We start from the raw sequence: 21982 nt of genomic DNA, 5'->3' as shown, positions 1-21982 counted from the left end.
TTTAGAAGAAATGTAGTCACAGCATAGGTAAAACAAATACAAAGTAATGCTGTTGCTCATAAAACAAATGATAGTTCTGTGCAGTTTACAGGACATGCATGAGATTAAAGGGCACTTTTGAAAATTTTGCTTGTAGCAAGTACAAAAGTAAAATATGCTACCCTGATCTCTCTCTAAATTTGCAATTTTCCAGCTTGGGATAAATAAAGTATATCTATCTAAAATGGGAAAAAACTTTAGGAATTCTTGCAACAGAACAATAACAATTAGATTTGTTCCTCTAAATGACACATTTATTAAAAAATACTGAAGATCAAGGGTAGCTGTTGTGAGCTGTGATCAGTGTGGTGGCTCTGTAACATTAGTGGTGCATAACACTATTATGAAAGACTTGGTGTGTAGTATGTCAGCATACTGATCAGTTTAACCCCACTTGAAATCACTCCTGCAATGAGCCTTTTTCTGTGTCAAGACAGAGAAATAACAGTATCGAATCTGACTCATTGTCATCATTAAGTTTCACCTTCGACTGCACATCCCCAATCATTTCCAGTATCAAATAAGAAGTGACAGGCTCGCTACGTCAGCGTCGCTCCACACATTTAAACGGGACACCTCTAGCGGTGTCTGTGTGTGCAGCGATGTAGCTGCACTTCCCAGTTTGCCCTTTTCCACGATACAAGACAAGACAGCTGTGTGTTAAACACAGCGGCATATGTTCATTTTTCCACCAGCACACTGAAATAAATAATCTCCCTGTTTGAAATGCTGCTCTAATACCCTATCTTGTATCTGGCAGGCCCATTTGTGCGGGTGGTCATCATTCTTCACTCTTTTGAAGTCCATTAGTCGTTCTGACAGCAGCGCCGCTGGCTGAAAACAGCAGATAACAGACCCAGGATTAGAGGAGCTACCGCCTGAACGTGTGTGAGCGTTTTCTATGTGTGCTCTGTGCTCATACTCACACATCACTTTGGCCCTGCTATTTACTGTGTTTATGTATGTTAATGACAAAATGAAGTCTGAGCCCCCCACCATATTTGTGTGTGTGTGTTCATGCTTATAGGACAGGGCTACTGTCAGGTACCTTCTATTTTGTCTCTTCTCATTAGTGATTTAGGAGAGTACTGCTGAGCAGTCCTCGCGTTTCTTTCGTTCACTCTGACAGAAATGGTGGTGTTCTGGTGAGAAGCTTTGCAGTGGAGACATCTGAGCTGGACGTGTGTTACGAAAAACGAGATAACTTAATCTTCATCTTACTTTATGTTGTCTTCACGATCAACAGTCTTCTCTGGCATCAAAAACGTGTTGAAGAAAACACAAGCAGCCCAAGCTTCTTATTACCTTCCTCTGGTGTCTCAGCAGCTGCCGAGGCCCCCAACATGCAGCTACATTTTTTTAGGTGGTGCACATCAGCTGCAGGAAAGCCTTTAACGTACTATAGCTACAGTGACGATTTGAGCACCACAAAATGCAAGCTGCTGTCCCTTTATGCTGCACACACAAAAGATGTGTAGGGTGGAGTGTGGAGGATGAGCTGTGAAGTCTCACAGCCTTGAGGAGGATGCTGTTCTGTAGTCAGACGGCAGTGGATGCTTCTCTGTTGCTTGAACTGCCTGTGGCTGGGGTGTTTCTGCACAGGCACCTCACCTCACTGGCGTCAATGGCTTGGTAGTCAGGTACCAGTGATGTTGGGTGGTTTTAATCATCCACTGATGACAGGCTCATGGACAACAAACTACTGTAGACAGGGGTGTCTGACTTTGTCTCATTTTCTCTAAAATCAACAATCAACTCTAAGTTTTGTTGACATTGAACAGGAGGTTGTTCACTGTCCAACATGCTGCAAGACTGGTGATTTAATTCTGAGACAATTTTTCAGAGATTGGTGTACGGTGTGAACCGGGGGGGTGGGGACAATTGGGAGAAATCCTCCATTCTGAACTGTCTGTGGCCTGTTTGTAAGGAAGTCCGGTATCCAGTTGCAGAGTGTGGTGATCAAGCCCAGAGTAGCTTTTCCAGTCAGTTTCAGGGAGGAGATTGCATTAATGAGCTGAAATCAGCGAACAGCATTTTTCATGATGTGTGAAGACTTAGTGGCGGGCACTAGAGATGGCCTCACTTGTTGGTCCTGAGCAGACTGGTGAGGGATGGGTTGTTGTGTTTTGATGTGCTGGAGAACCAGTTTCTCATTTTATATTAAAGGAATTCACTATTAATAAATCCACCACAACAAATGATGTTCTACAGTGACATTGCCTATGATCACTGTTATATTGAATGGCGGGAGCAATGGTCCATTCTATACATAACTAATTTAATCAGTCCTTCATTTGGCTGATTTCACCAACCTGTTTCACCTCAGTTCAAAGAAGCCAGACCAATACAGTACCAACACAACGTAATTCCATTCCACTTTAACCATCTTAACTAGTGACACCTTGGTTGGCCAACTTGGAACAGGCAACAGGACCACCTGTTTTGACATAAAACTGTGGCAAACGTGGATCCTCATTTCACCATGACAAGGCATTAGTGACGAGAATAGTTTTGCTTGTGTCAGGACTGGTGATGACCAGCTTGTCCACAATAAACCCAACTGATTCTGTACGGTGGCTATTTCAGATGCCCCTGCTTCCTTTTCTCCAAGGCAACGGTGGCTGAGGCTCATGGGTGTTGTGGTATTTCGATCTGTCCAACATGCCAAAATTACAGGAAAACATGATTTCTCTAAGACAAAGTTTGAATTCAAACTGTTGGAAACAACATAAACCTATAGGATTGTTGCAGGTAAAGTCCTGTGTTTCTATGTTCAGTGAGATTAAAGAACCAGTGCTTCCTCACCCTTCACAACCCTATTCCGTTCAATAAGTGACCTCATGAGAAGCCTGACACCTGCTCCAAATTCTCTAACAAATGTTGTCTTTTAAAGAATGTCTGCAGTTAACCTTTAGGAAATGTTTAGTCACACAAATCCTTCTTAACTGCGTATTTAGTATCTTGGCAACCATGGCCCTTTTAATTGCTGACATCCATAAAAGTGTGTGAAGTTTATTGAAAAGAATACGCTGCAGTTCAGCTGTGGCATTGGCCCTGCTTCTTCTACTCGTGCAGCTTTTGGTCAAATTCTGGAAATGTTCTTATCTCCAGTGTAACAAGCTGCCTCAGCATTCAGTATTAATGCAGTATAACTGTATCTATGTGATACCAAGACCAAGACTGGTTTATTTTTCTGTCCAACAGCAGGCTGTAATGTCTAGTGTAATAAATAAGACATCAGTTCAGCTGTATAATATCCATCTCTTCAGAGCTTGAAGCACTGACATCGTTTACTGAGTTGTGTTTGGTGTGTTTTGAAGGTGCCTCACTGGTGCATCCTGTCTTACTTTTGTGGCTGTGTGTACATAACCACCGTGCCATTTGGCACACTTAAATCCACGTCCCTCTTTGTAGTGCACCCTATCTGGTCTGATGTTTCTAGTTGACAGTAATAAATAAGCACTGTGTTAGAGAAGCAGCTCTAGCAGTCTGCCTCTTCCAGCCCATCTCGTAGCTCGACTCGCGTGGGGGGTCATCATTTTTCAATCTTTTGAAGCCTATTACTCGACGTGACAGAAGCATCTCTGCTGAAATAGGGAGATAAGAGAGTTGGGATTAGCGTCGATGTAGTGCCTGGGCGTAGTGGTGGCGTGTGTTTGGGAGTGTGTCGGTTGGAGTTTGTGGGTGTGAGGCTGAATGCGAATTTTCACTGATTCACCCGCCAAAGTTTGCTGATCCATTACTCTGACTGAATATTAGTAATGCCATTGATGCCCTGAGGCAAGGAGATACAATCCATGTCTGGACCTTCTTTCGTCAGAGTTTCCACTGATCATGACATTTTTGGAGAAGCCTTGTAGAAAGAACATCATGCAATTTGATTCATAATCCATATATAAATAATAATAATAACTTCTAATTAGGTTTTGCACATTTTTCACAATTGTACATTTTGTTGGCCATTTGCCTTTGTTTGATGTTGAGGTAGCTGGAATCGAACTTGGGACATTATGTTATTATACTGTATGCGCCTAAAGATACATATGACCTGTTCCTCATCTTCTGCTGCCACAGTTAAGGTTAAGGCTCATCCAGAAACCGAAATTGGCAACCTCCTAATCACTTCTTTTTCTAATGTTTGAGTTGCCTCACACTATAATCGGGAAAGCAAAGGTTGGGAGCAAAATTCTCTTCCAGTATCCCTGAGAATTACAGTATGTTAGTAATTTTACCGTAAGTACTGCATGTGTGTTTAATGGATGTTTGGATATTTTTGTGTTGTATTTCAATCCTTAATTCTTACCTTCAGAGCAGTGGAAGTGTTCATCCGGGACAAGTACGAGAGGAAAAAGTACTACGACAAGGAGGCACTGGCTACAGCTCCAGTGAGTACCAATGTCAATGTCTTGTTTTTTTCACATTTTGATTTTTGGCCTGTCCGTCCATGTCAGTGTCAGCGCCGTGCACAGAGCTGCCATGGTTGGAGGCCGTTTCATGCATGTGTCCATCAGTTGCTGTTTGTTGCATATGCTTGATGTAAGGCTGTTTGATGCCAGTATCTGCTTAGGACAGAAACCAAGTTAAATGCAAACTGACAGCTTTTCTGTCCCTTTAGCTTACTTACGTTTTCTTTTTTTGTTGAAAGGCTACCAAGTGCTTAGCAAAACCTGCACATGCAGGCTTTTAGTTTAGTAGACTTCATATTAATGATCAAAGATGAATGATTTCCCATCTTTTGCCTTTTGGCGAGAAACTGAAAGTGAATGCTAAAAGGCCAGAAACTATGTCAAAGATTGCGTGCATGGTTTTGGCTGCTGTTGTGTTAAAGTTAAATTGTGCTACTTATCATATTTGGCATTTTTTCCCTTATATAAGACATTTGAATGAGTTCCAGCACTGACCTGCCCGTGCCAAGGCATCATGGTTGGCTTGCAGTATCAGTCATCAAGCCTGTAAAGTTCATATTTTTACAGTCGCTAACCTTATCTGCACTTTCTCTATCACGCTGGTGATGTTTTCTATGCTTAAATGTGTCTAAAGTCAGTGAAATCCCTTTCAACCCTGATTTCAGCCCAAACAACACAGTCTCATTGGATCTGATACCAAGAGTTGGTGCACACAGCAAGAGAATAACCTTTCAAAAACACTGTTATCTTCTGCTACAGGTCTTTATCAGTAAGTAGAGATGTCTGTGTATGTGTTTGTGTGAGTCATTGTCAAGACTGAACCTTCTTTTTTGTGGATGATGGGAGAGAAAGGATGGGATTGTGTAGGTGTGTATGTGGGCGGGTGGGTCCACAGCTCCTTGTCTTGTTTCCGGAGAGATTAACTGTGTGAGGTGTGTGTTTTTTGAGTGTATCAGTGAGTGGGTTGCTCCTATGCTGCGAGTTATGCAAGGCAGCGTGTGTGTGTGCGCGTGTGCATGCATGCGTGCGTGCGTGCATGTGCGTTCACCTATAACCATCTGTGATCCAGTATTAACACTCCCTAGCAGTTTAACTCAGTGGTCCTGGCTGTACTGTATACAAGGTAAAGCTGAAGAATGATGTAATTTTTCAGCAATAATATTAATGACATTGACAAATTTTATCTGGTGTTTGGATAATATGGGATATAAAGACGCTACTAGGGATGATCAGTAGATAAGTTACTGTTGTATTTAGAAAATAACGGTTGTGTCCAGTCATGTGTGACGTAGGTGTGTGTGAAATGCTTTGTTTGTCTGTCAAATAACACTTATCATTAAAAATAATGCAGAAGGCAAGACATTAACACATTTCTGCTACAGTCAGTCGACTGTTGCAATACTTCATAAAAATCAGTGTTCTGCCCTTGTATATTCCAAATAACAATACTTTCACAATGGAGCATCACTAACAACAGGTGGCAATATACTAACATTAGCTTTGCCATTAATGTCATTTCAGCATAAATGATTTCACGTCCCTCTTCAATAATGTGTTTCAGTGTTTCTTCTCTTCACAAATCTTCACAGCTTGTGCAACTCATAGCGATTTCATTTGGTCATCATTGGAATCGAGTCTGATATGAGCAGTGCACTTCTGGTGTGAATCATCCTAAAATCACCCAAGACAATTCTTCTCTATCATTGGTCTCGCTCGTCTTTTTACATTTTCTGCCAGGATGTTTAATTTAGTAAAAGCAGGTTAGATGTGAGTTAGTTACTCGTGTTTAAATAAAGCTACGTATGTTTGGACTTACACTTGGATGTCTACCTACAGATCAATGGTATCTTACATGAAAAAAACCAAACAGTTACTTGCTGTTGCTTGTTGTAGGTCTCTTCCATGATGGACATTTTGACATGTTAGAGTAGAAAAAGCACTGGTGTTTAATAAGAACATGAATGATGGCTGAAGTCCCTTTAGCTGCTTCAGTTTCAGGGACCTGTATTGTTCATGCTGGCTCACTGTCAGACTGGCATGGCTTACTGGGACACTTGAATAGAATGGAGTCATCATTAATGGAATTAGTAACGCCTGTGCTACCATCACGAGTCAAAATGTCTGCTGTTGATGTCCTCCTAAGGTTCTTATTTTCAAACCAGTCACAGAAAAGACAAGTTGGAAGTTAACTTTTCTGTGACGGGTAACATTTAAGAGATTAGCTGACGAATTAGCGTACATTTAGGAAGCTATTGACATGACTTTCAAATATAATTACTGCATTCAAAAGGTGTGGTGTGTTCGCTGATAATAGCTGCTATTCTCTTTCAAATTGCGATTTTGACTGAGGTGAACAGTGCAATGTAAGGAAGGGGCATTTCTATCCTTACAGGCACATACTCTATTCAAAAAAACTGAGAGGAAGGTACACACAACCACAAAAAACTAAACAGCATTTCAAAAAATGTGGGAAAAAGGGAAATGAAAGCACTCTCAAACATAAACACCAAATGTGTTACATTAATGCAAAATGTCTTGTTCGCAGCAGTCTTCCTCTTGCACATCTTTATTTCATCTCTCTGTTCCTTCCTCTCCTTGTCTCTCTCTTTTTGCTTCCCCCATTCTCTTCTTCTTCTCGTTCTGTTTCTCAGTTTGTCTTTTTCTTTTTTTCCTCTCGCCTCCTGCCTCGCTCTGTTTTCTCTGGCTTTCTCTGAAGCGCTGCCAGCAGCCAGACTGTGATCTAGGATCTGTTTCTGCCACCCACACAGACGGCTAAGCTTTTATATGCAAATTAATTATTAAAAACAACTCATTATCACTTTAAGCAGTTTCGTGCAGATGGAGAAAGAAGAGGAGAGGGCGGGCAGCAGTAACCCTGAGCTGTAGTTTATGTGTGTGTGCGTGTGTGTGTTTGTGTGTGTGTTTGTGTGTGTGTTGAAATGAGAGTGAGGAATTTGTTGGTTTGACTTGGTTTGTTGAGCACTTGCAGAAAAGAAACAGCGCGCCTGTTTTCTGTCGTTACATCATCATACTGTACTGCATTTGCTTTGCAGTATGTTTGGATGATGTTGGCAGTTAGTTGAAAACAGGATATGATCAGAGTTAATCCTGTAATCTGGTGGATGCTGTTGGATTAAATGCATCCAATATGTAGCATAAGCATCCTGTTCTGGTTGTCCAAGAAATTTTTTTTTGTCCAGACTTGATGCTAATGAGACATCTTAACTACATTCCACACGTTTCACCACATTTGCTGTCATTGTGGGTTTTGGTGTCGGGCTCAGTAACAAGCACTTTCAGCCAGTTGACCATTGAATATGGATAAATGCCAGATGATGGCCCCTGCCAGGCCACAGTTTACAATCCACAGCACAGTGATTTTCATGCACTGCGTGTCATGTTAAGATTCCCGAGTCTGTGCTTTTTTTGGCCACCTGGGGCAGAACAACAAGCTGTAAACAAAAGATAATGACGTATTATCACCTTATAAAGGTGGCAGTACATCTGACATGTCATTTACACATGGAGCACATACAAAGTATTGTCATTCACACCTGGGTTTTTACCTCTGTTTTTAGTCTCCACCAAATCTTGAGAAAAACGTCTGGCTCTTTAGATGCTAAATGCTCTGCTACGTTCACTAGCTGGTTGCTAACTCTGCTGCCTGTTGTTTGGTGCTGAGCAGGAAATGAACAGCGAGTTAATCAAAGCTTTGTAGCTGAAAACTGCTGCTGGTGGAATAAAGGTTAACGACAGCAGTGAAACTGAACCAAACTGAACCAGAGCAACAAGCTAAAAGATGCTAAAATGTTCTGAGATGAACTGCAGAGCAGTTAGCACTGCAAAAATGCTAACGCTAGCCACTACTAACGCAGCTACTGTCCATACCAGCTCATGTAAGGTGGTAACAGTAAAACCTTGCAGTGCATTGAACTGAGCAAGGGTGTGTATTATTGCTTGTCAATTAAATTTTTCATGAACAAATTCCAATTTTGTTGGACCTGTTTATACTCGCCAGTTTGATTTTGAAAAAGGATTTTGGTACTCATACTCAAACTCAGATGTTTTATCGGCACTGTTATGGAAAAGCTTTACATGATGATTTCCCGTGAGAAAGATCCTGTGTTTGGACATTTTAGCGTTTCAATTCTGAAACAGTTCTGCAGAAAAATTTGTTTGTATCTTTAAACCAAATGACATTCAAAAAGCAGAGATGGACTGTAAACTCTAAGTCTTTGAAGTGTTGGATTCTGATTTGGTTTTGTGTTTGTGTGACCAAGAGAACAGTGTTCTTTTGTAATGGACAGCTTGCACTACTTTGTTCACAGTGGAGTATATGAGTGCATCCACTCCATTTCCATTGCCAATGCAGCATGAGCTCATTGTTCTGCCATGAATGAATTTGTAAGTGTGTGTGTGTGTGTGTCAGTATATGGACCACACATTATTTCAATGTTGCTGGAATCAACAAGACATCAGAGTTCATCTTGCAAACCCTCTGTGATGAGCCCAGTGATTGGCCTAAAAATGTCACAAGAGAGCAGCCCAGTCACCCCGCAGCAAGACTTTGCTGATTTTCAACCTTATTTGCCTGTGTTAGTCACGGGGACGTCCTGTCTGCTGCGTCCACAGTAGCCGGCGATGTTCTGCGTGTTCCTGCAGCCAGCGGTGGCAGCCTACTTAACTTCTGCCTCCCACTGACATGTTGCAGTCTGATGTCAGTGAACGGCAGAGGAGCTACAGGCAGAGTTTGGCTGAGGTCACTCTCCAACAGGAGAGCAGCTTTCTCAGCCAATTTTAACGGCACTGAAGTTAATGGTGAAATTGGGATAAATGGAGCAGCACAGCTTTGAATTTGACAAAATAAATACTTTCATTTTTAATAACACTACTGTTAGGAGTTTCAGCATTCATGCCTGGTCACACCAGGCGAAGGCCTGATGACGTGGAGACTACACGTGGCTGACGATGGTAACATGCTAACCAGCTGGTAACATGCTAGCACTGCCCAGCCATAGCTGCCAATCTAGCTAACTGACTTAAGATAAGATATAGCAATTAGGTCACTAGCGGGACAAAAACCTCTGAAAGTTTCTTTAACTGATATATTTTGATATATTTTAACTCTTATTTCGTGACTTACTGACTATCAATGGAAGTTTTGGTCGGCCAGTCAGTCCACTGCTTTGATGCAGACTGAAATATCTCAATAACTATTAGAAAACTAAAACTAAAAATACTTTCTAAAATACTAACAATTTGTAAAAAAAAATTCAGAGGATAAATCCTACTGACCTCAGTGATTTCCTGACCTCAGAACAGTATCAAGTATGAACTATCTATAACATCTACTGGATGAATTGGCACACATTTTTTGCAGATGATATTAACTTTAGTGATCCTTTGAGTTAAATGCTCGACAGCTATTGGATGGGATTACCTTGAAATGTGGCACACCTGTTCATGTCCCCCTTGGGATAAAATGTAACCACCTGACTCTTCATTTAGCGCCACCGTCAGGTCAAATTTTTAATTTGTCCGCTACTTTGATACATGACCAAATATCTGCAAAACTAATGACATTCCCATCAGCCTCAGATGCTTTTTGTCTCAATGCTAATTAGCAAACACCAGCATGCTAATATGCTAAGCTAAAATAATGAACATGGTAAACATTTTGCTCGCCAAACTTGTCAGCATGTCAGCTTGTTAACAGTAGTATTTAGTGTATAACACTGTTGTGCCTCAGCACAGCCTCACAGAGCTGCTTGATGTACAAAGTTCTCTATAATGGATGCATGTGAGATTTATGGCACCCACCACAACCACGCCACAAAACGTAGCTCAAGGTCATTCAGCTGACCATGACTCAGTATTCTTTCAGAACACTGTGGAGTTATATTGCAGCTTAACACATCTAAAAACCCTCCTCATCCCTCAGCCTCCCATAATTCTTGTTTTATTAGTCTCTGTGTAACTGTTCCACTTTCCTTCAGCGAGTGTCCTCTGTCGCAGCACAAATGAAGCTGTAACAGGTTTACCCAGCGGACAAGTTTCAGTTAAGATGTTAACCATCTTTCTGTCTCACTATCAGGAGTCGCCACAGCAGATAGCCAGGCACTGCTATCTCCAAGTCCTAATATCTATTCAACCTCTGTTCATCCTCTTTCACCCAGCCCACACCACTCCTCTTGTTATCTATCCACGCTTTATCATTCTGCCCCCCCTCCTCTGTATTCCTTTCACTCCTCCCTCTTACCCTCCAGTCTCTTTCCTCTTTATCTTCATCATCAGCCCATCTGCGCCTGTTTAGTGCTGTGTCGACATCTCCGGCAGCATCAAAGTCGGAAGGGGAGTAAGTTTTGAGAGGAAAAAAAAAACCTGAAAGACATCAACAGAATAAGTAGGGGATGGAAAATGCTCTGAATTCACATCTCTGCTGCGCTCCTTTCACCACCACAGGCAACAAGAGCAAGCAGTCGTTTGATGCCTTAACAGCTGAGGAGGGAGGGAGTAGGATGGAAATGGAGAAAGATGAAAAATGGAGAAAACATTCTTCTGTTCTGCCCTCAGAAAGACACATTCAGTGTTAGTTTCCACCCTGAGGTGGTTTAGAGAGCAAAGTGGGGGGGGGGGGGGGGCAGTGAGGAAGGAAAGGAGGTGGGTTGTTGTTAATGATGTCACCTCTTTCTGTGGATTTATTTTTCTATGGCAGCTTTTTAACAGTTAGATACGAAGCAGGGCTTTATCATTGGTCCAACATGGGGCTCTCGTGCAGTCTCATTACAGATCTGCATTTCCTGAACCGCATTTAAGCCTCTGACAAAAACAAATGCAGCAGCTTGTGCGCAACGACCCCACACACTCTTCTGCTAGAACTCTGTAGCCTCGTTCCAGACCCCTGAATCAACGCCCCCAACCTGTTTGTTAGTGATTGCAACATCTCTAATGAATAGTGAAGTGAAACCAAAATTCAGTGTGATAATCAGGTAAGGACCACAGCATTTTAGCTACGATGCAGATGAACCACACTTACAGTAGATCGGGTCTCCATGAAGAATTAAATTCATTGTTCAGATGTTCGCTGGTATGATTTGAGACATGGTGGCTCAAGTGGTGAGTTATGTCATCAGGGATTTCCAAAAAAATAACTAAAAAAGTAAAATAACCTTCAAGCCTCAACTCACATAGTAAATAACTTGAACCATTCATGGAGCTATCTGAGCTATCGGAGACGAGCTCTTTCATTCTTATACTTTATTTTACAAAGAAGTGTCCTTACACTCTCTGAGGAGTCCTGGGTTTTGTTTGTGTATCTGTGGTCTTCTGGTCTATCAGGTATGATTACATTTTACTGATCAAAGTAAATTCTGACATCTGGAACTGCAGCGATGTGGCTAAAAATGAGTTAAATGAGACAACAAGTACGGGGGTTTATACAATCTGACAGGTTTGAAATAAACCCACAAGTTTGGCAAACCTGTTTGGATGAGAAAAGTAACCTGCCAACCTGTTTGGCTTGTAATTGCAGTTTCACTTCCTTTTCTCCACCACAGCCAACAGCCCACCTTTTTCAGTTTTACCTCGAAATAAAAACGATAGCTTATCAGCAAAACTCTCAGCTCGCTCATAACCTTTAGGCACTATTTGTAACGATGTCTCTGAGGAGTCCGAAAATATTTTGATAAGTGACTAAACTGCAGTTTTCCTTTAAGATCAAAGATACATTCTGTGTCAGCGTTGCCATGTGGGTATACTAAAGGAACCAAAATCACTTTCCGCCCTGCTGTCTGCATCTGTGTCCATTTTGAAGTATATCAACATCAAAAAAAGCCTCTTCTCAACAAAGTGAAGCAATTTGCCAAAGTTCTGTAGCTTTGTAATTGATGGAACTGGGACTGCAGGTTTTTGGTAAGAATCATTAGCCTGCATAGTTGAATTTTCCATTTTCCACCAGTGAATGGATTTTTCTTTCGGCTTGAAAGTGTGATTCAGACCGTGGAGTTATTTTTGGAGCACTTTCCTTCATACTGTAATAAACTCCACTGTAGCACGGCATGGCGTAACATGGCTCAGTATTTTTAAATGTAAAAAGGTTGCACATTTCATGCATTTTCCTCCGGCTGTCGAACACAATCAATAGTCGATTAATTGTGAAGAAGTGTTAAGATACATAATGGGCGTCTGCTGGGTTGTCTGCTGTCTGTGTGACCGGCTTGGCTTTGGTCAGCAGCAGCGCAGTCTTTGTTGATGCAGCGGCATGTGCCTGTGATGTAACTCTCTGCAGTTTGCAGTGCTGCAGTCAGTCATTATCGCTAAATTGTCGGGCGGAAAGCAACTCTGCATTAAGCTCGTCTTTCTTTTTGAATGTAGCGCCTCTCAAAGTGGCTAGTCATTTTACCTCTTGAGGGGATGCGATCGCCTGGTTCCATCTAGTTGAGAAGCTTATGAAATCCCTCACTGTCCACCACGTTCATAGGCATTCACCTAGGGAGTTAACTTTTCAGGTGACATGCTGGAACTGTATATTAAGGCGAGGTTTATATTGAGCATTGCCCACTTTCACAGTGTAATTTACAGTGTTAATTGATTAACTAATTAATTAACAACCCTAAAATGTACTGTATGTCCATACAATTAACACTCTAATAATAGTCTGCATAAAAATATGTTAAATGTGTGTGTGCGTGTGTGTGCGTGTGTGTGCGTGTGTGTGTGTGTGTGTGTGTGTAATATGAAAATAATATTCTAAAACGGTTTTCAGTTTTTTAGTGGCCTGATTGCTTATGCTGTTTGTTTTTGGTCTAATCAATCTGTTCAGCTGTTGTGTGGAGAGGCAGTAAGTGGAGACAAGGCACAAATCTTGAGGGAGGTAGCTGAAGCTGCGGTGCATGCAGAAAGGCAGCAAACTGCCAGATGGCGAAGAATAAACAAGGAAGCGCTAAAGACAAGGCCAAGGTAGCATCAGAAGTGTTTGGTTCAATCTGTTAACTGACATGTCTTATTACAAGCAGCGGAGATGTAAGAGCGTCTGTGGTGTTGTCACATTGGATTGGTATTGATTTTGAAGCCGGATTGAAAATGGCAGTAATTATTGAAGACAGTGTGTGTTCTTTTCTTGGTAATGGCTTGCTTTCATGATAGATTTTGTGTGCATGCCAAAGCCCGGCTTTTCACCATCTTAAAAAAAACCCAACAAATCCTTACTTTGTTTGAATTCTCTTGAGGCTCCGGAACATGAAAGTAGTAATATGCATGCAAATGTAGTATTGGGAATAATCTTTTCTTGACTTTCTCCTCTCAGTTTCTCCCCCCTGTCTCCTTCCGTTTTGTTTTTCTGTCCATCTGGCGCTGTGATAATCTCTGTCACTGGAGGAATGCATATTGAGCTTTGCTGCCTTACATCTGATGCAAGGAACGTCTGTGCACTTCACAAACTTTTAAAGCTGCAGTAATGATTTTTCTTTCCTAGTAATTGATCAAATTATGTGAACAGAATCGCCCGCAGTGCCGTTTTATCGCTGAATTCTGCAGCTTTATGAAGTTTTTTAGCCCTTTTTTATCTTTGCTTTTGTCTTCCACCCCCATTGACAGCGAGGGCTTTATCAAAGCTTTTACAGTGAAGGTGCTGTGATAAAGCTGCTGTACACCAGCTCCCCTCAACAAAACAAACAATGTTAGCAACGGAGCATATCGCAGGCAAAGAGCCGTATTATTCTCAGGAGCTGCTGGAGATCAGAACAAGCTAAAAAGTGAGTGAATATTGGCCTTAAAGAGCAAGGCTAGCTGTTCCTTCTTCTTTAAGCTAAGCTTAAGTGCTAATGCTGAAGCTCGCGGGATGTGTAAACAGGCAACTGTTCGCTAACTTATAATCACTCAGAATAACTTTGTAGGCTGATGTGAGTGTTTTCTTTACAGCTCGCTGTGCAGCCTCCAGGTGTCAAACAGAAAAATACATCAATGAATGCAGCTTTAAAATGCACGAAAACTTTTTTTTTAAACTTTAAAGCGTCGATAATCAGTATTTTTACAACACTGTATCGAATGATAGTGTGAAAAAAATGTGATAATGTGAAGGAAGGTGGTTGTAGAGATGAACCTACAGGTAGTTATCTCAACGGAGAGAGTTTCACATCATTATTTAGCTGTTCTCCCCACAATTTAAGTATGTGTGGTTTGTTTTTTTGTGTTTTTTTACCTTTCTGATTTTTTTTCTCCAGCCTTCTTCCTGTATGGGCGGAGGAAGACACGGTTGCTGTCACCCTGCATGATCACCATTTCCTACTCCCCGCACACAATAAAAAACGGCTGGTGAAAACAAACAGCCACTGTTGCTGGTCGACCGCTGGTCAAATTCAATTCAAGCCCGCTCTTAGCCTGTCTCGCAGGTCAGCGGCAGGTTAATAGAGGTCATCCCTGCACTGTAACTGTGTGTGTGAGTGTTTGCGGGTCTGAGAGCCTATTCTGACACCGTTCAGTGCTGCCGTGGGCCTGAATGTAACCTTGGCTCGCAGCATCTACTGAGGCGAAGGGCGCCCTGCTGTAGCCGAGAAATCCTCCTTCATTCCCTCTAATTAACTCTGCTCTCCCTCTGCTTCTCCTTCCTCCCCTCTGATGCTCTGTCCTCTTCCTCTGTTCTCCTCCTCCTCGCTGTCCATCTTCATTCTTTCTCCTCTTATTCCTCCCGTGTCTCTGTCTCTCTGTCTAGCCCTCCTAACCATCTGAAATTCTCTGTCTTGCAGCAGAAGTCATCTGAGGCCGTTCCTCCCTCCACCTCACCCTCCTCGCAGGCTGACAGGAGCAGACAGGAGGTGCAGGTCTTCCCTGTGTTCTGGGCTGGGGTGGTGTGGTGTGGTGTTGCCTTGTTGTCTTGTTGTTATGTCGTGGTGTTGTCACTGTTTTTTTTTTTTTTTTGTTGGGGCAAGTGAAAGGTCAGAACACTCCGTTAGTCAGTCAAGATTTTTTCCCTCTGATACTCATATTGGCTGATTTACTATATAAATTATTATGAATTTACAGTCTAAATTAGCCAAGATAATTTGGGTTGGTGCCTGTCAGTCTTTAATTTTAGCTTCATAGATTATTTAACCGTATAAAGCTATGGCAGACTTTTCTTTGACAGCATTGGAGGTCCCTGCCAGTCACTGGGCCAGAGCGATACTCCTCGTTTGAAGACTTTATTCAGATGTAATGTAATGTCAATGTTTGAAATTACTTCCACTTAATCTTACTAAACATTCAGTCTTACACAGTGCAACACGAATGCTTTCTTTGTTATGTTGCAAAAGCATAGAGGTAATTTTTTTCTTGTGTCTTCAACCCTAATATAATCTGAAGATCCCTTATTCCATCTAATTTGATTTAGCTTTTAACACATGCGAGTCACTGAAGTTATACATGACTAAAGCTCTGAATCTGTAATCAGCTTCTGTTGGATGAGAAGGAGGAAACACTGCAGTTTTAACTGTCAGCTTGATTAATGTTCACAACCTGCTACAACATGAAAATGAGCCGAGCAGCATAAATGATTGAATGTATTGTCACAAACTGAATTAACAGGTGTAGCCTACTGACTTTTACAAGCCTTATTTGTCATGAGCTCCTTCCTTTAAATAATTGAAGCGCTGATAAGCTTAAAATATTAATAAACTCAACGATGCCACACAGGCACTATCAGCTAGATGAGTTCTCCAGAGGGGACCCGACACTCTGTTGGTCATGTTGAACTACAAAAAGTCCACTCACAGTTGAGGAGTGGTGTTTCTTCTCCCTCACAAGCAATCTTTGGCTGTGCACAGATCAGCCTGCAGAGCGAAAATGAACTAGTGAAAGTTTTAGCTCTCACGGATATACTGTAGTTATCTAAAGCCGACAGTAATGTTCATGTTAACTGGCAGAAATGGCCGTCAGTGCTGGCTGATGATGAGAAACGTACCACCTGAATGTTTTGTACATTACTGTTTGCTAAAAGAATTGAGACTGATCGCCGTAGTAACTTCTATCAAAACACAACACCATCCTCAATACAACCTAAATAAAATTGCACTCCCTTGTTTTTTTTGTTTTTTTTTTTGCTTGCCACACTTTAATCCTGTAATGCTTTTGAGTTGTTTTTGTGTTTTTGGATTATCCGCTCGTGTTTTGTGTGCTTCTCCTGTTGCTATCTGGGTCAAACAAGGTCAAATTATAAATGTGCCGCGGTTAACTCTATCCTCTGCTGTATTTACATACACACTGTGTTCCCTTTTAGATAAGCTAACAGCAGCAGGAGGAGATGCTTGTTAAATTTGTTGCCATTTGCTCACTGATTCTCTGTTCACTAGTAGGCACTTGATAGTTCACTCTACAGTGAGCAGCAAATAAACATCATCGTTTGGTATCATCACTGACGGGCAGACTGTGGCACAACTGTAGTTTTATTTTTCATAATCCTTTGCTCCCGTGCATAGAGTCAGTGCTCCGTTGAGTCACGCTGCCCATGCGGACATGAACTGATTTAATAAAGTTGGAAACACAGCCAGCATGATATGTGGAGGAGGATTCCAGCTGTAATTTGCTGTGTTTTATGAGTGAGGATCAGATGGGAGTATAATAGCCTGCTAATGCTTCTGGAGCAAATTGGCCAATGCTAGCCTCATTAGCTCATAGTTAATAGAGTCAGAGACTTGGTGCCCGAGGCTCAAAGATAATAAACTCAAACTCGCTGATGGATATATCAACAAAAATGCAGCCAAAATATAGCCTATGTACTGTAATGTAGTTTAACAACCAAGAATATCATTATTATATATTATATATCATTAACATATTGTTCTTATGTAAACAGCAGCCAATGTTGTTTCCATTCCTATTCTATGAAGTTTGTAAAAAAATCTTCAGCAATTCAAATTTAAGCAAATTTTTTTTTTCCCCACGGCAAGCATTGACATCGACCCAGGCTTTCTGTGTGTGATAGTTTTTATAATGCACTGTGTTTGTTTAATATTTCATTCCATTAGTCTGAAGTCAAAAACCACTGACTAATGCATGCTCACAGAAGAGCAGAAATGATAGTGACTCTAGAATAATGGTAAATGCACTTGATTTTCATTCTGATTTGCATCATTGTAAATATTGATGATAGTGCTGTATTGTTCGTTATGTTCTCAAGACAAATAACCATCTCAGCATAAATAACTGTAAATACATAAACAGCCAGTAAAGTAATTGCGTTGAGCATCGAGACAGAGAAAGAGACAGACTGTTGTTTTTACCATAATGGCTAGATTGTAGGCTTCACCCGCTAAGCTAAAGCTTTTCTCTTTGGCATCCTGACAGTCATTAGCTAAAGCCTGTTGGTGGCTGGCATCAGCGCTGGCTCATTTGCATAAAACAAAGCGAGAGAGAGCCATTAACCTGAAAACAGTACATCAAGTCTCCGTATATACGCTAATAATGTCTGCACATTAAAACTGCATTGTGAGTGCATTAAAATCACATTAAGGAAAGATATGATAATTGTTTTCCACCTGCCATGAGGTGCAGCGAAATCTTTACCATTAGGCCTCATGTTTCCTCCTACAGAATATTTAATAATGGCTGTCAAGTGATGATTTAATGGAGGAGAGTGCCTTATTTCTGCATGCTTGAGCAGTATGTTATGCTAATTATGGTACAATTATGGACAGAAACACATCTGTTATATATGTTGCAGAATTGATTTACTCCACCGATACTGCTGAGACTAAATACATAAATGCAGTATTAATTACTAGACATTGTATTCAGATTAATTGCATATGAATATGCATCATACTGTTATCAGTATAAGCCATACTGGCCTAACCTCAGTGTGTGTATGTGGTTTTTTAGTAGATGCTGTGACTGTCTGCCACTGCCTTACTCCATCCTTTCTTTTGTCTTCACAGAAGGAGCGTGAGAAGAAAAAAGAGGAGAAGAAGAAAGAGAAGGATGCTGATAAAGTGGAGCGACACAACAACACAAAGGTACAAATGGTGTTCATGGGGAAAAGATTACATGTAGTTTGTTTTGGTTAAACTGATATTAACCAAAGAAACTGTAGCTTAGTCCCAACTGCCTTTGTCTACTGATCACAAACTGACGTGTACATCACTACTCGACCAAATATAAAGAGGGTCTTGGCTTCAATTAGTGTTGTCATGAAAACTGGCCTTTATGTATGCGACCTACAATAACAGTAGGAGAAATAAATAAGAAAAAGAACGAGAACGCAGCCCGTGACATTGATCATGCTTTATGTACAGCGCTGTTTAAGCATCATGAGGGCCAGAATGAGGACATGTGCTGCTTTCTTTGTGTGTGTCAGTGTGGTGTTATGAATGCATGATGTGTGACAACAGAGAGGGCGAGAGTCTGTGCAGGCGCTCCACCTCTGTGGTGCAGCAACGGAATCCTCCAGGGAAACTCCTCATAAACATTCATGTTGTTCACAGATGCTTTAGTTTTGCTCCATGCATCAGTATGGATCATTTCTCATTTATGCACAGGAGCGTAAACATGTGAACCATATTTTTAAGGACTGTGGGTGTGTGGGTGTGTGTGACGCACAGTCAATGGATAAACCACAAGAAAAACAAACGTGCCAACCTGGTACTCGCTGTGTCCCCAGGATAAATGGAAGGAAGGTAGAAGTTGTGTGGCAAAACAGTGCTCAGGCTACAGTTTGGCTCTCAGACTTTCAGATCCTTCAGTAATACATGAGGCTCACCAATTTTGCAGCCAAAGAACACACCTCTGCCATCATTTTGAAAAAAGTGAAACTTAGCTTGCAAAATACTGATTCGTATCTACACCTGGCCTTGATGTGTTACGCCTAAAACCCTGACATTGGTCCACTGTAGTTCCAAGGCAGAAATGCTCTGCTATTGCACTGACTGCTTATTTCACTCACATGGACACATTACAAGGTTAAAAACCTGATTTTTCTTGGAGGGTGTCTTTAAGCGAGCAGAAGATTAAGTGATCTCCAAAAGGCACAAAGGTGAAGGTGAAACATTCTCTTCAACACTTTAAGCAAGATTAGTGTATTGTGTTTGTTTGAATGAAAAAAATGAAAGGAGCACCATACAAAAGTTTGGATGCTCCAAGGGAGTTGACCTCAACAAGACAACTTTTACCAAGGTCTCAGACGTGGTGCGCTCGTTAGGGCTATGGCTAGTTAGGAAAAGCTGATGCAAAATTCACAGTTTTAGAAATGTTGAGAGAGCTGCTTGTAGGATTACTAGAAAGGCAAATCAACTCCCCGGTTAACTGCAAAAGACCTTCAGGAAGATTAAGCGGACTCTGGAGTGGTGGTGCACTGTTCTACACCTGCACAAATATGACCTTCATGGAAGAGTCATCAGAAGACCTTTCCTCCATCTTCACCATAAAATTCAGTGTCAGAAGTTTGCAAAGGAACATCGAAACAGGCCTGATGCATTTTGTACTGTGGACTAATGAAGAGTCTGACAGAACTAGAAGCCCTTTGCAGGAAAAATGTACAAAAAAAGCAACAAAGGCTGTGTGTGTGTGCATGTGTGCGTGCGTGCGTGTGTCTACATATGTAAATATGCTGGATGCTGTTACTTGAACCTTGAATCTCAGCTGCATCAAACAAGTTAGCCATTTCCAACATGAGCTATCTGTAATAGCTCACTCCTCTTCTTGTCTTTCAAAAAAATGAAAAAAATGTGTTATGTCACTCGGTGCAATAAGTGAAGCCCTTGCTGCTGGCAGATTTAGCTAAATTTAGCTCTTTTAAAATGTAGATAGGCTGTTAACACTCACTGCACCAGAGAAAGATGCCCAAACGTCGTGAAAGATGACTTTCGTAACATTGTCATCCAAAATAAAAGCTGCAAATTGATGGAAAGATGAGTGAAAGACAAAATGACTGCTATATTTAACTGTTTCGTCTATAATGTATTTGTAGCCCAGTCTGACGTTAGAATGAGCTGCAATTACTGACGTCTGGAACAGAGGTCAGTGAGACTGTGTGTGTGTGTGTGTGTGTGTGTGTGTGTGTGTGTGTGTGTGTGTGTGTGTGTGTGTGTGTGTGTGTGTGTGTGTGTGTGTGTGTGTGGGAGAGAGTCGCTGTGTATTGGCCCCGTTTAACTGAGTGTATTGGTTATGCATGCAAAGGCTTTGGTATGTGTTCATGCATATCTATAGTGTGTGTGCTTGCATTTGTGAAAGAGAGGGGGCAGCTCTGAAGGAGTGAGTGTGTGTGTTTCTGGGTCATGGTTAGTGTTTCCATGGCCTGCGAAGCGGTGAGGAAATAATGTACGTCTCAGTGATGTGGATACTGCTGTGTTTGTGTGTGCGTGCCTGCGTGCCTGCGTGCGTGTGTGTGTTCCCTCTACAGGGAAATGGAATGAGTACTATGGGCAACTGTACCCACAGAGAGAGAAATGTACTCTGTGCCATTAACATTGCATACTCCACCTCCATCTGCTCTGCAGCCTTTCATTACCTGTTAAAATACATGCTTACATTTGTCTTCTATTGAAGCATTTCTGTCCTGACTTATTTTTGTACTAATCTTGCCTTCCACCTTCGATGGAGGATTGCACAAATAACAAGGCTGTAAAGTAAGGTTTTTAATGCATCACATTGGATTTACTGTCACACATACGGATATACCAATCAAGTTTTTTTCCCCCGACTGACGTTTGTCACATTTGAAAAGGAGAAAACGCTACCTGAACACTTTGATCTTTCTGCTGTGAGGTGACAGCAGGTTTTTTTTGGTCGAACTATGCAATATTATATTTGTTTAGTGTTATCATATTTCACAAAAATTGTCCTGACTGACATGAAGCTCAATATAATCTTGAAATATATATTTCTTTATAACACTAATATGGTGCATTTCAATACCACAGATAAACAAATGTGCATGCTGTGATAACCGTCAATTTTAATACCACAGTATGCCACGAAACTGGTATACTGCTGCAGTCCTACTGTGCAACAATCATGCTGTTCAATCAGAATCTTGATATGCCACAGCTGTTAGATGGATGGATTATCTTGGCAATAGAGACGTGCTGAATAACACAGATTTTAGCAAATCTGTGCTCAAAATGTGAGAGAAAGAAACCTTTTGTGTGTGTAGAAAAAGTCTTAGATCGTTTACTTCACCTCATAAAAATGACAGTGAAAGCAAAAGAGCTGCATGTATGTGTTTGTTGAGTGTGTTATCTGGGGACTGTAGTGACCATTCAGTGTCAGAGCAGCGAACACACACACACACAGGCTTCTCTGCCAGTTCCTGTGTGAGCGAGAGGAAGAGGAAGAAAGACTTTCCCTTCAATCAGAAATCAGGAGGTTGCAGCCTCCCAGTTGACCCGCAGATATGTTACACACTGATCTATGTGTGTGTGTGTGTGTGTGTGTGTGTGTGTGTGCTGGCAGAGATCTCTCATATCCTTTTCTTCCTCCTTATCAGCTGAGCTCCTGCTGTCAATGAGCCCCAGTGTCAAGGAGATATTTGAGGACATTTCTGGTGTGTGTACATGTGTTTGAGAGTGTGT

At 41.4% G+C, this 21982-nt stretch overlaps 1 protein-coding gene across 1 annotated transcript in view; it reads left to right on the top strand.

Moving 5' to 3' along the window:
• The window catches only part of smap1 (small ArfGAP 1), a 98792-nt gene that overhangs the window by 23598 nt on the left and 53212 nt on the right, over positions 1 to 21982 (top strand). Inside the window, exons 4-6 of the mRNA XM_041947995.1 lie at positions 4349 to 4424; positions 15188 to 15262; positions 18353 to 18430. Coding sequence (XP_041803929.1) covers positions 4349 to 4424; positions 15188 to 15262; positions 18353 to 18430 — 229 coding nt within the window. The remainder of the gene's footprint in view (positions 1 to 4348; positions 4425 to 15187; positions 15263 to 18352; positions 18431 to 21982) is intronic.

The sequence above is a fragment of the Chelmon rostratus genome, chromosome 11, assembly GCF_017976325.1.
Source record: "Chelmon rostratus isolate fCheRos1 chromosome 11, fCheRos1.pri, whole genome shotgun sequence".
NCBI classification, from domain to species: Eukaryota; Metazoa; Chordata; class Actinopteri; order Chaetodontiformes; family Chaetodontidae; genus Chelmon; species Chelmon rostratus.
This window is presented reverse-complemented; position numbering and strand designations above follow the sequence as displayed.